The sequence below is a fragment of the Sinohyriopsis cumingii genome, unplaced genomic scaffold (assembly GCF_028554795.1).
Source record: "Sinohyriopsis cumingii isolate HCF-2022 unplaced genomic scaffold, ASM2855479v2 utg000160l, whole genome shotgun sequence".
Taxonomy (NCBI): Eukaryota; Metazoa; Mollusca; class Bivalvia; order Unionida; family Unionidae; genus Sinohyriopsis; species Sinohyriopsis cumingii.
The window spans coordinates 1842556-1857500 of NW_028315873.1; the positions used below are offsets into that span (position 1 = coordinate 1842556).

At 33.1% G+C, this 14945-nt stretch overlaps 1 protein-coding gene across 1 annotated transcript in view; it reads left to right on the forward strand.

The window, feature by feature from the left end:
* Positions 1-854: 854 nt before the first annotated feature.
* LOC149774631 (chymotrypsinogen A-like) overlaps positions 855-14945 on the forward strand; it is a 122001-nt gene continuing 107910 nt past the window's right edge. Inside the window, exons 1-4 of the mRNA XM_089944958.1 lie at positions 855-966; positions 8226-8327; positions 12797-12973; positions 14912-14945. The exon at positions 14912-14945 is cut by the window's right edge and continues 33 nt beyond it. Coding sequence (XP_089801084.1) covers positions 855-966; positions 8226-8327; positions 12797-12973; positions 14912-14945 — 425 coding nt within the window. The remainder of the gene's footprint in view (positions 967-8225; positions 8328-12796; positions 12974-14911) is intronic.

Genomic DNA, 14945 nt, shown 5'->3' on the forward strand with positions numbered 1-14945 from the left:
ACCACATATATCACCGTATGTGTATGTGTGTTGTATGATAGAAATCAGCAAAGTAATGTTTCGTGTATGATAATCAGTGGGAAAGGTATTATCTGAAATTCTATACCGGCAACTTTAATGCTTGATATATAAAATATATAAATAAATGTCATTCTTCACACGCGCACATACACACATACACTCAAGGGTTAACTGATGACGTTCGTGTGTAATCTGAGAACGTTTAATGATCACAGTGAAATAGGCCATATTGAGCCAGTTTAACAGATTTAGACAAGGTAGACGAATATGTATCCTATGTTTACCTATAAAGTTTACATTTGAGATCTTGCATCTAATATCTGAAGGTATGTAATTATTTGACCATAATGTCTTGGCGCAGTTTTCAATTTTATGATTCTGAAAAACAACTGTTCAAGGATGTTTGTCATGAGGTTAAAGAAAGATTATGATGATACCCATTATAGTCATTGACAAAAAGTTATTTCGGTCCAAATTCTGGTTCCAGGCAAAACTCAAGCTCCTCCTTCCCTTCTAATTCATTGGCTGGTCCGTTTATGACACGTCAGGGAACTTCAATATAACCTGAGGTTTCTTCATATCCAGGCACTTGAAACATATGCGTGCGGTATTAGAGAAACTCATGTAGACGAAAGAGATAATTTTATATCAAGAGGTTGTATTATTACGAATTAGGTAAAATAAAATACATCAAGATGCATGCCGTGAGATCTCAAACATGGATAATTCTGGCATGTTTCGCATTCATGTCGCACTGGTGCAAATGCATTTGCTGTGAATCGGTAGTTCACAAAACTGGCAATGGGTTGGAAGAGACAATTGTTGGAAACAAAATGTCACATGAAAGGCATGGATTAGAGGGGAATAGATTCCACCTTGCACTTAACATTCCCTCCCACCGTGACATCAGCGAGAATAAACACACCATGAGAGCCGTCAGTCTAGGTAAGTAACATTACAGCTACTATTTTTGAGCGTGTATTGGCCCCACGTCAAAATTAAGAAACAAGTCAAGCAATATCAGATGATTCCAGGATTGTTGAAATATCTTCTGACGATTTGCCCTGATGTTGCATCGTATGTTATTCTTTAAAAGTTTAAATAATCATACATCTGTAATGAATAATCATGTTTGAGTGAACTATTCTGCTTTTAATCTTTCAGAAAAACAGCTTTATTATAAAACAGTCTCATGTCAAGTATATTGAGGAATCGAGTAATTTGATAGGGTTGCTTACGTTCTGTAATTTTGTAATATGTAAATAGGCAGTGGCAAAGGTTATGTTATCCTTGAATATCATGCTTTGTGTATAAACACGGGATGAGGAAATACGATATCTTCAGAAAATAAGTAGATATATATTTTTAGTTAAAGTAAAGAGTTGAAATTCAAATGTCTGTATTGTATCAATCATTCATATGATGTAATGTGGTTTAAAATAGCTGTTACAACTATATATATATATATATATATATATATATATATATATATAGATATATATATATATATAGATATATATATATATATATATATATATATATATATATATATATATATATATATATATATATATATATATATGTATATATATATATATATATATATATATAGGCTGAAAATGTATATTTAATCTCCAATTGTTCGAACTATTTGAAATTGGACAAATGTTTGTCCACATTGTTTGCCTGTGAGAACATATAAATGTAGTTTGGATTATGATATGAATATTAAGAATGAGATAATTTAAAGAACCTGATAATTGTGAATTATATCTGGAGAGAATTTCACGTTTCTATTTCTCTCACACACACGTACACACATTCATACATACATGCGTAGGTATACAATCAAACTTGTGTACTACTATTGACGTTTTGGTGTTCCATATCCGACAATAACTTGAGCATTATGTAATCAACCTTTTTTCATGAAATTTCTTTTAAAAAATCCACCTATGCACACCTCGACAAGGTTCATTTGTTGGTGTTCAATGTTAACCTGTCCATTTTGTATTTAGAACCTAGCGTGTCATGTTCAAGTGAAGTGAAATCGTGATCAAGATATTGAATCATGGTGAATATGTTTATTGACATAAAGAGTTTTGTTCAATAGTCCGGGTCAAAAGAAAGTCAGAGCAACCCCCCCCCCTTACTGCATTGGGTGTACTCTTAAGACATGTTTCACAGCTTAAATATAAAAGGAAGTTTGTTCACATTCTGGCACTTGGAATGTATCTGGAGTATTAAAGAAAACCTCACGTTGTTGAAAAGATAATGTTATAATAAAAGTTCTCTCATGAAGTACATCAGGACGCATGCATTCGAATCTCTGACGTAGATAATTTGTTTAAGTCTTATATTCATGTCGCACTTGTACTGGGGGTATGTTGTGGATCGAAAGTTCACAATACAGATAATGGGTTGAGAGAGAATATTGGTGAAAACTAAAAGCTACGGGTGACAAAAAAAGATATGGGGGGAGGAATATTGATCAGTCTGGAGCTGCACCAAAGACCGAACCCATTAGGAACAACTCAATGTTAAATCAGCCGTGCTATTTGTTTTAGAAAATTATAACAATCTACGAAACGACGTTGAACATAAACCACATAGGATGGAACAAAAAAAGACGTTTTTTTCACTTAACATCAACCTCCCACGTGCAATCCACGAAATAAAGGGGAATAAGCTCACAATCAATTTAGTTTATCAATGCAATCAGAATGGTTGAATTCGTTTGTATTTTAACCGATTCTTGGACTTAGCTACATATTGTGATAATAGTCAAGAAGGCTAATGACGATATCAAATGAGGGACAGACATTTCATCTGCAAGAATTCACATGATATATTCGTAACTGTCGTAAACAATAGCAGAAGGAATTATGATAGGAACATCGCCTAATGGTAGCATTGTTACTACAATACATTAAGCACACGGATAGCATTTAAAATGCATTTTTGATACCATACATTCAGCACAGGTATATCACCTAAAATGTAAAGTAGCTACAGGACAGTTAGCACAGGGATAACAGCTAAAATTCATTGTTGCTACAACACATTAACACACAGATTGCTCCTAAAATGCATTGCTGAGAGACTTATAATGATGTTGATTGGGTTCTACAATAAAACGGTAAAACTTGTATATCCAATATGAAAACCACAGTGGCGATTTTGGAAAGCAGCATTGTTTCTACTCTTTCTGAATTGATTGTCATAAAATTAACAGAATGAGATTTTCTATAAGAGACTATGTTACCGTTTAGTTGGTTCTAAATGAAAATAGGACTGATCTGACACACAGTATGTCTATCACAATGGGAAAGTTGAACGTTTTTCATCACAACTCTTTCTGAGCAGATGGTCTTGTTGATATCTTCTCCTTCAAATAAGTTACCCATTTCCGTTAACGCTAGCTACGTAAGTCCTACTATATAACAAAATCGAGCCCTCTCAAAGGCAATACCTTATAGACAAAGGGCAATATATCCCGCATAGTACTGCTAGTTTTAAGCTCCCACTAGTGAAGTGAAATTAGTATTCACTTTGACTTTCAAAATCCATGCCCATCTATTGAAAGATTTTGTTATTTTTCAGATTTATTATGGAAATTTCAACATATTGTATGCACTTTTTTCTGTATAGGTTATGTGTTATTTGATTGCATACCTACACAAGGCCACATATTAATAGAACATGTTTAGGTTCATGATCATACAGGCAATATTTTTCTTTATCACCCTGAATTTAGCGGAGATATTTTTGGCATTCTTATAATGTAGTTAACTATGAAAATCCGTTGTTTCTAATTTCTTACTATGTCATTTCAGAATCAACTATAATAACAAGGTATGCTGAATGCAAAAATTTAAAGCTAGCAAGTAATATCATGTCTCATATAATGCATATATGAAGAGTACTATATCCATCGGCTCTAATTCATCTTAAATGATCTTAATATGGATTTCTTATCCATCGTAATCACTTACGTATTCCCATTCCTCTGAATTGTCATTCTCAAGTTATCCATTTCCTACATATAGTGGATCATAACGAGGGAGTTTCTCCTCAGACTGTTTAATGCTGCAGCAGATCTTATCCTACTGGATCACGTCTACATGTGACCTTTGCGGATGGCCTTGCTATCTCAACGATGCAAATCGTCCTACTGTATCACCTAAACGTGTGCTATTTGCAGCTCACACGTGTACTCATATTCCATGCCACTCGAATACAATATCAGCATAACGAGCAAAATAGTATCATTCCTGGATGAATGGTGCAACCAAGTTTGGCTAACAACACTAATATCATTAAAGCTGCCACTAGAAAGGATGTGACTGTGTATAGAAATGCAAGTTTCATTGTATGCAAAGCCCATCTGTTACCAAACTTCGACACTGTCAGTAACCAGTAGGACACAGGCCTTCATGTCAATATCTTGGGGATGAACGTTATCATGAACGTCTTCATTTCTAAAGCAACTGTTTATAGAACAAGTTTGTTGTTATGGCTGTGTAGTTAAATTAAGCAACTGAAAAAAAGAAATCAAACAGGCATGTAAAATTCAGCGAATAATTTATTTGCTTCAAACAACATATGGAAATTTAAAAGTAACTTAGAGTAGTCTTCTCTAAATCCCAAAGAATAATAAAAGTTATATCAGAAGTCAAAAGGTATAGAGCATGCAGAATGGATTCCAGTGGTATTCTGATTGAATTCCAAGTCTTGAATGTGCTGATGTATCAGACTAATTTAATGAGCCCCTCTTACATTTTTTCAAGGACTGGTTACGAGTAAAAATAACACAATTTCCATTTGAGTGCGTCTGTCACATATGTAGCCGTCATTTATTCTTATAATTATATGACAAAATGTTGGCTAACATTATATCATATTGGAACATTCTTCGATCATTGTGGCTATGATGATCTTGGTCATAGCAAAGACCTCTCTGACTTTTCACTCTTTGGCCTTCGTATACCTTAATCATTCACATTGTTTTCCAAAGTGGAAAATATCATTTGTTATGTTAAGCCTGAATTTCAAAACTTCAAGCTTTGAGCACTGACCTTGCTGAAGCTGAAACGTCTTTAAAACAAAACCTTTCTCCTCATCGCATTTACCTTGGCATGCAGTTAATTCCATGCACTCTCTATTGAGCCAGTCAGCCTTCCGTTTCGATGAAATGGATCAGCAATCTTTATGATGCAATCTAGTTTCATCATCAAGAATCGTTTGCCATCATTGTGCAATAGAAAATGAGACCTATGACTTCACTCTTGCATTAACACAATCCAGAAGGCTTTCAAAGAGGAACTATTATGTAAGATAAGGTGTTATCTAAAGTAGACTGGGCATATTGTGGAACTCCAACATGCCTCTTTCTTGCATATATACCTGAGAAATAGCACATAACTCCTCAGGACTTATCATTGTGATTAACACGCACATTCAAACATAGCTCCAAAGCAGCAAGCCCTGGATCTGGTAGGTCCAGTCTCATTTGCACAAGCAACAATCAGACACGGATGAGATCAGCACAACCTCCATATGAACACACTGTACATCTTGAAATGGATTCACCCATAATTTGTATGCGATAAGATGATTTCCTTTGTTTTGTCTTCCCACACATAAACCCTGTCAACTCTAGTTGTGCAGCTTGAACTCAAACATAAGTATACAGGGTTTACCTTCAATATTTTGCAATCAGAAATTACCAAAGAAATACGTTGGGACATCCCGTCTACCTATTACCTATTCTCCAAATGTAATGTGATATGGTAACGTATTTGAAGGCGACACCCAATGTTTTGCAGTATGTTTTGTTTCTGCCAGGATGCTTCAAGAATGCTCACCCAGTCGAATTACTTTAATACACTGCAATCCTCCCCACAATGAAAGCATCCATTCACACGATTAGCGGGACCTGTAGGTGGAATGGAGCGGTAATGTGCAGAGTTGTTGCCCTTGTCTACATAACATGGGCATAAAAACAGCCAAATTTCCATAATTGAGCGGGCAGTTATGAGGAGATAGTAGGCATATATATTTGATTTTAATGTAATCAGGTAAGTATTCTAGGAGAAAAATATTTTATTGGAAAGTTTACTTGCACTAAAGGACCTATGCTATTTAGTTTGTCATAAGTGGTGCAGATTGTACATTCACTATGGCTTGAAAATGTTATTGGATTACTTCTTATAATGTCCAGTTATATTTATTGTTAATTGTTCTAATCTAACAATCAATATTTATAACATAATGGCCATCGTGACAGTCTTGTTAATGCCTCTTTCCTTAAACTGATTCTCATACTGACATGGTGTTTTCAAAATAAGACTTTTATATGATGTCTGACCGTACCACTTATTGGGCATCAATACATGCATGCTACTCCAGACATACGGGTTGGTGTTTTGAATTTGTTCAAAAATATTAGTGAGTTTTTTAAGAAGAACAGAAAAGTAAAATACACTGACTTCTCTTAAATTGCTTTAACTGTTTTGGACATTAATTTTAGGTTTCCCATTCCCATTTTTCTGCCATGAAGACGATGTCTACTTGTATAAATAGCATGTGTAATTTTATGTTTCTGTTTCCATAGAGGTCTCAGGAGTGATGAAATCGTTGTGAGAACAGGTGACCACGATAACACGGGTTATGATAGCCATGAGAAGGAGTTTAGGATTGCTTCTTTCTTCACCCATGAGCGATATAATGGTAACGGCGGATGTCTATCTCACACTTCTCTGTATCGCATTATAATATATATTGGATGCTGTACCTGCTTTGGGATAAACATGTTATAGCCCGTAACCAGACATATTACAATAATATTTACAACATTGATTCAAAAGGATTAAAATATGCATTATAGTGTAAATATACTGGTATATACGTTTGATAGTTTTCTATCAATTACATAGATAATATTTTTTGTAAGACCATTTCTAATCATGTTCCGTATTAGAGATATATGCAGTTAGCTGGCTATACAAAGCTTAAAAAGGCATATATTATGGACGTTGAGGAGGAATACGTCGCTAAAGGCATATTCTATAAAATAAAAGACCAATTCAAAATTGATAATATAAAAACATGTCTTATGAAAGAAAAGAACAATTGAATATGAATAACGTAAAAGCATGTCATATGATTCAAAGTAGCACCTCAAAATGAATAATATGAAAGCATTTCCAATGATGCAATCGATCAATTCAAAATTAAAAATAAAAATCATGTGTGAATATAAATCAAGGCAACACATGCAATATAATTTTCATTTTGTTGTAATTAACGTCATCACAAGCATCTGTAACATGAAATGTAAATCAAAAGACTGAGTTCTACATTTTGCTGTATTATGATTTATAAGGGAAACAGTATCATGGTCATTTTATGTCTAGACTTTAAGAAAAAATGATTTAATTTAATGCACGTTTCATGTCTTTATCAAGTATATTCATCATTCATCAGAGATACATATATTCAAAAAACATTAATAGGTCATTTATTTAGAGTTGTGTTTAAGAGGGGTATTTTTCTGAACAAATGCACTCATACTCTGCTCAGAAATCTTCAGTGAAAATAACATCACATAACTAGTATAACCAAAAAATGATCATATTTCTACAGCTATGTGTACATCTGTGTTTTGAGTTTGATGGAATGAATGTAACTGAGTAAAAGGTAAAGACTGCATAGAGATTTAGGAGATGAATGAACTAATCTTGAAGCAGGAATAAATACATATAACACTTAATCTTTGTGAAATTATAATGCTTTTGTTCAATTACTTCTTATGACAAAACCATTGTCAATTAATTAATATAACTCAGTGATATGTTCTCCCTCATTAGATATACGTTTACCAGTATTTATTTTACATTATTTGCAGATGTTCTCATTTTTCATGATGCATGATTAACGAAAACATTAGTTATGCATGCATTAGTTATATACAAACATTAGTTATGAATGCATTAGTTATGTACAAACATGCATGCACTCATGATGGAAACGCACATTGGACCTATATTTGCAGTAAATTTTAGTTGAAAACACTTCCACATTCTATTTAAGATGGTCAGTGCAAAAGATATGAAGTATTTTCAATTGATAAGAAATGTACAACGGGTTTCATCCTGTGTTTGAGTCCAGAATGTATTGATACTAATTTTTATTAATTATAGATGTAAATAATGATTATGACCTGGCACTTCTTAAGATTCGACCCAAGGATGGGCGAGGCATTGTGTTCAATGACTATGTACAGCCAGCATGCCTCCCACAAAGTAACACTGAGTATACAGCGGGATTGCAGTGCCACATTACAGGATGGGGGGAAACGTCTATGAGTAAGTAAAACCTTGCTGGTACTCCAAACATTTGCTGCTTACATTTCTGTTGAAATATTGATATTGATAGTCCTTCATAGTTACCTGGAATTCTCAAGTCCATAAGGTATTGTCCCGATTATTTTTGTGTGTTTCATCCCCACACAATTTACGTTTACGGGATAAGGTGTATTGTGGTTTTTTGTGCTGATTCTTGCGTTTGTTTTTTCGTTATGCCCGTTGTATATTGGAACCTTTTCTACCTACACATATGACATTTGTATTTGATGTATCTCATCAAGAGTAACTAATAAAGAACTTAGTGTGACCTGATTTCTGAACCTGCCGTTAGGTAACGTGTACGTTGTCATCCATTGTTTCAATACACTCTTAATACCGTTTATTCTATTACACTGGTGCTCATAAATAATTGGTATGTGGATATATATTAACATAAAAAAACGTAACTATATACAATTATAGCCCTCTATACAATCAACCTTTCATTTGTTAGGCCGTCAACACTTACACATATAAAATAACCATCATCCGGTTTTTTTTTTAAGTCTTAGTTTTTTATGTAAATCTTCTTTACTGGACAATTACTCAGTGTTGCATTAACACCTGAGCAGAATAACGTTTTTGTAATATTGTTGTGCAGAATGATGATTTGGGCAAATTTATTTTATTCAAATTATTCTGTATTGGAAATAAAAAGTGCTTTATATTAATATCCCTGGACTTAGAGGTTTGGATTTATAATGAAGTTCAAATAAGGATATATTTTTTGATTATATTTTTGTGATTTCATAAAAAACTATTCGCACATTGTCACAACACAAACCATCACAAGCGCATCAACACATTCAGTGTCCGATTTTTTAGAATACCGCTAAAGTTTATTTAGACTGTTTTCATTTGGACTTGTGTTAAAAATTCTAGAATAGTCTCCGTAAGTTATTTTTATCATGTCACTTTTTATTCTAGGAAAATAAATTATTTGTTGAATTATACAAAGCTTGTTGCTTTTGAGTCTTTTTAGTACTTATTATAATGCCTTAGGTTTGTAATAATCAGTCGGCTATATACAATGACCCGTTTGACTTTTCCCCATTGGTGGCTGATATCACATGCCTGACTGTGTTGTGGAAAACCTGGATGAAGTAGGCATTTACCCACTGGCGAGACATACACAAATGTTAAGTGCTACCCACTGATATGAGACTTAGTCATTTACCTAGACACACAACCATTGGCTTAAATCCTATCCAAGCCAATCGGAAATAACGGTCACGGCTTTACCCTTAGAACATTCTTAACTCCATTGCATGACATCAAGGTTTCCATAAGCAGGTGCACTGTCAGGTACTCCAAATGAGCTTTAGCCGTGTAGGGATCCATGTTTACATGTAAACACATAGCCGTATTTTAATTAATCATATGCATCACTGAAATTAATCATATCCATCATTACAATTAAACATATCCACCAGTTGAAGCTTTTACATTAATTTAGATATTGTGATAATGTATGCTATTATTATATCATGAGAAAAGATGAATGAAAATACAGGTTTCAGATGCTGCATCCCTATGTTAAACAGGAGATCAAAGTTTACAACTTCATATGTAATAAAGACGCTTCCCTGTAACCTGAACTCCAGATGCAATAACTGAGCGATAGTGATCATAGTTGATAATATGTTTCACAAATAGAATATATAACAACATGGATTTGAAACATATTTGCCAACACGGGGGTGGGTGATGATGTGAGTTGACATTGACACTTCAGAAACAATTTTTCGATATTTGTAATAGGCTGTATCTGTATTGTTCTGCTTCTTCTAAAATGTTACTAATATTTAATTTGTATTAGGTGTTGACCTTTTTAATGATGTTTTGTAATATATATATATATATATATATATATATATATATATATATATATGAACATATATATATATATATATATATATATATATATATATATATATATATATATATATATATATATATATATATATATATATATATATAATGCTTAATTGACCTTAGGCTAAAGTCAAGTTCAATAATAATGTATAGTTAACATGTTCTGTGCGATTGCGGACTCAATATCACAATCATGATCAATGTAACCATGTTTAACATAATTTGAGTTAAAATATTCAATTTTAACTCTGACCCTAGACACTTCTAGAATGGAAGTTTCCATAAATGCCAGAGTATCTCCAGAAAATGGTAATTATGACGTAGGGCAAGAAGAGGGGTATATAATTTTGTTGATCTGGACATGATTCATTCTTTTCTTAACATCTTGAAGTAAAATTGGTTATATTGTTATATCGGGTTATTCATTTTTGTGGAATTATGTATTTAAATTAGTATTTATAGGAAATGCAAATTTCTCGTCAATAATATTCTTGGACCGGAGTATTTGGAATTATGTTGAATTGAGACAAGAACATTTGGATTATAGTATTGTGACAAATTCAAAGACTTAGCATATCATGGAAATGTAAGTCATTGGAACACTACCATGTTCAAGAATTCAGGAACATGAATACATTCAACAATGGAGTTTGTTCGGAATATCACTATATTACAGTCAGATCTTTAACATTTGGATGTGTGATACAAAATAATTAATTAGTGTTATTTAATTTAGAATGATGTAAGTTCATTGTTTCATTTTGAATTATAATCTAGGAAAAAATTCATTTGCTAAATTTTACAAATCTTGTTGGTTTTCGCTTTTAGTATTCAAGAGTCACAACAAAACCACTAACCGTATGACTTGATAAAACATCTTTGTAGTAGCCACTCAGCAACCACTTGCCTTACGACTAAAAGACAGAGAAATCCTTTATATAACATCTTTGTAATAGTCACCCAGCCACCACTTGGTGACCTGACTAATACAAGAGAAATTCTTTATATAACATCTTTGTAACAGCAACTTTGCAGAATCTTATCATATTTTTGGACTACTATTCTTGCATCATTGAAGACGTTACATTGATATTAGATAAAATAAACAGAGATGGTCATGAGGCCAGAGGTCAAAGATTTAAAGTAGTAAAATCTTTCAAATTTAAATCTTTCAAAATTTACTGTATATAAATTATGCCAATCTGCCAACAAATATGGCTTCCATTACCATGAATAGTACATTATTGGAATGACTTGTCTGCTTGACTGAACCTGAAGAAATCATACATGTATCAACCCAGTGTCGGTATCTATCAGGTTTGTACCATGACGTTGATTTTCCAACTGCAGTGGCTACCAATAATTAAAATAGATAATTCTTGAAACTAATTATCGAAACTTACTTGAAAGAATTTTACCAGGTGTGGCTCATACATGTATATATTCATATTGGTATAAATATTGATATAATGAACACAGTTTACCATCGATATATAGGTGTGGATATTGATGTACTGTATACCTTTGCATATATATATAGGTATAGTGACTGAATACAGTTTGCCATGGATATATATCCTAGAAAGATGCGATAAATTAAAAGACCATGCATAAACTTTTATGAGTGTTGTATATATAATTGTATTTTTGAGTTACAAAGTCTTCAGATAATTTGACCTGTTTCAGTAGTTCACAAATAAATGAACCTTTCAGTGCATCTAATCAGGAAATCCAAATAAGTTAATACAAACAATGTTTTAGGTTATGATAATGATAGCAGAAAGCAAAAAATACCAAGAAAGGTATACAAGAGGTTTTTGTTCCTTATTAAAGCTTGACTCCTATACCAACATGTTTTCTGAAAATGTAAACTCAGAACTCTATGAGAGTGACAGATGACAATGATAGTCAATTTCGTTTGGAAGAACATCCTCTTTGCAGTAAAATATAGGGATATGGGATTGCTAGAATATGAATGAATTTGCAAGACAATAGTCAAAATACCCAAATTAGATTCAATCTATCGAGTCGATACACTTATCCTAAAGCTGGGTGGATCATTATACTGAGAATATGATACTAGGTAATTTAGATTTAAAAGCTGAATAATAATTAGATCTTATAGTTTTCATGGTGACAAAAGCTTTCCAAATAAACACAATGTGAGATATATTTTACAGTGTGGACCAAATTAGCTGTTATTCTGAGCTTTAGATGATCAACTGAAATAGGTTGCTTCCCATACTCAGAGCATAACTATCTTCAGAATTTAACAACGAAGTTCATCACTAAACAGGGATGGGGATGCTGAATTACCACCTATCGACACAAGTCTCATTGTATAACGTGACCATTATATGACAAAAACATTGTTATTACCGATAAGTTCGAATACTTAAGATAATTATGCTCTGAGTATGGGAATGTCTAATGATTCAGGTAGTTGAGCAGTTTATAGGAAAATATATGATATGGCTTTTATACTTTTCCAGGAACGCTTCCAGACATACTACAAGCTGCCGTAGTTCCCATCATCAGTGATAGTGAATGTAAGCGTGTATACAAAGATCGCATAACTCCACGGATGTTTTGTACTGGTTACTTGTATACTGGAGGTGTGGATAGCTGTAGTGGAGACAGTGGGGGACCTTTTGTGTGTAACATAAACGGTAATAATGTATTGCTAATATACTGCGCTTTGATGTGGGTGTCTGCATTGGGGTCATCTACAGTTAGAGTAGTCAGTTCTTTGAGTGGCAGACCTGCTACCCGTTAGGATTTTATTATAACAATTACAGAAGCAACCCTTAGGTGACAATCTTACAGAACAAAAGCGATAAATACACAAAGATATAATCAATGATTTAAAGTCCACATATTGCCTTGCAAAGTTTTGTCTGAATCTTGGTTTTTATATTCGAGTCAGTGTAATAACACAAGTTTCGAGATGGCTCCTGTGATATACGAGCTGTATATATTTCATCCAAGATCAACAAGACAGCTAGCAAAGACTACAGTTGAAATCCTATAAAAATCTGACTTTTCATTTCGAAAGAGTTTAACTCTAAGGATTTCAATATGACTGTTGCTGTGGCTATGTTTGACATCAGATTGGCACTATTTTCATTTAAAAACCAATTAAATAGAATATGCTGTCTTATGGTGTCAACCCTATGCATTTGCAATGCCAGTAGCTGGTAAAGGAAAGTAACATTGCCATTGGTCAGAATGTTACCACGTGATCAAAATGAATTGCGTTTATTTCTATTCGAACTGAAAGGATTACTATATTTTTAAGAATACCACTTCTATAAATAGAGTCACGAGTACAGCATAAGACATACACTGTCAGTGAAGGCAGATACGAAGTATGTGTTACAAGAAAACATCATTCTAACAATATTAAAAAAAAAATAAAGGAATAAATTTGGCTTTCATTGGTTGAAGGACTGGTATTATGATGACCTTATTACGATAAATCAGGACAACCCAAAGTGCTATAAATAGCTACGTAACATTGAAATTAGTCTGTATAGTTGACTGCCATGGTGGCCAAATTGGATGTCAGATTGGTATCATATTTCTATTTTCATTTAGGATTGATTAGATAATAGAAGCCTTACATTTGAAAATTCCATGCTAACACAAATACACACGAAAAAGGTTTGAGCATAATCGTATAACATGATCATAAAAGTATAGACGTTTACACTGTCCAGCATTAAAGGAAAATAAACAGTATTTTTTTAAAACATTAATTGCTTTAAATTGCAATGGTTGCTACTGTGATGTAGCCACAATAACATTCTCAGTGAGGTACAGCACAATAACATTCTCAATGAGGTACAGCACAAAACATTCTCAATGAGGTACAGCACAAGTTTAAACTCAAACAAAATCATATGGCTTACAGGCAAGTTGTGACAAGGGGGGGGGGGTTAGGATTAATTCACAAAATCCAGAGGCGCAGGAAGTATCTTCTGAAGGAAATATACGTATATATATATATATATATATATATATATATATATATATATATATATATATATATATATATATATATATATGCTTTTATGAAACTTATCCTATGGAGATAAGCAAAGTTCTTGACATATTTAGCATGGATAATGCAACTACTAAACGTACTCATGCATGCAGTTGCACGCAGTTAGTCAAGCATTTTATCAATGATCCCGTTCAGTCTGTTCCTACTATTGATTTGCTCCTTACGATGCAATTGTGAATTACCTTTCTTAATCATGTGTGGATGTAATGGAGAACACCCATAACAATCACGTTTTTATGTCAGGTTTCTTAATTTAATTTACGAGTTCAAGAATGGAACACCTATATGTCACAGAAAATCATTTTCTAAATTTGTGATCATTATCTTAGGAAAATGTAATATAGAGATGTCACATTCATTGCATTCCTGAATCAGTATATCTAATAGACCAATTCACAAAGTACCTTGAAGAACTCATTGTATTACGATGCAATCTGCTTCATACATCATCTCCTGAGAGCTCAAAAATATCATTAAGTTCTTTATAGTTTTCAAAACAGACATTATATTGTTATTTTACAGTTGAAACTATTGTTTTCAGGTAAATACACAGTTATAGGAGCCACATCATGGGG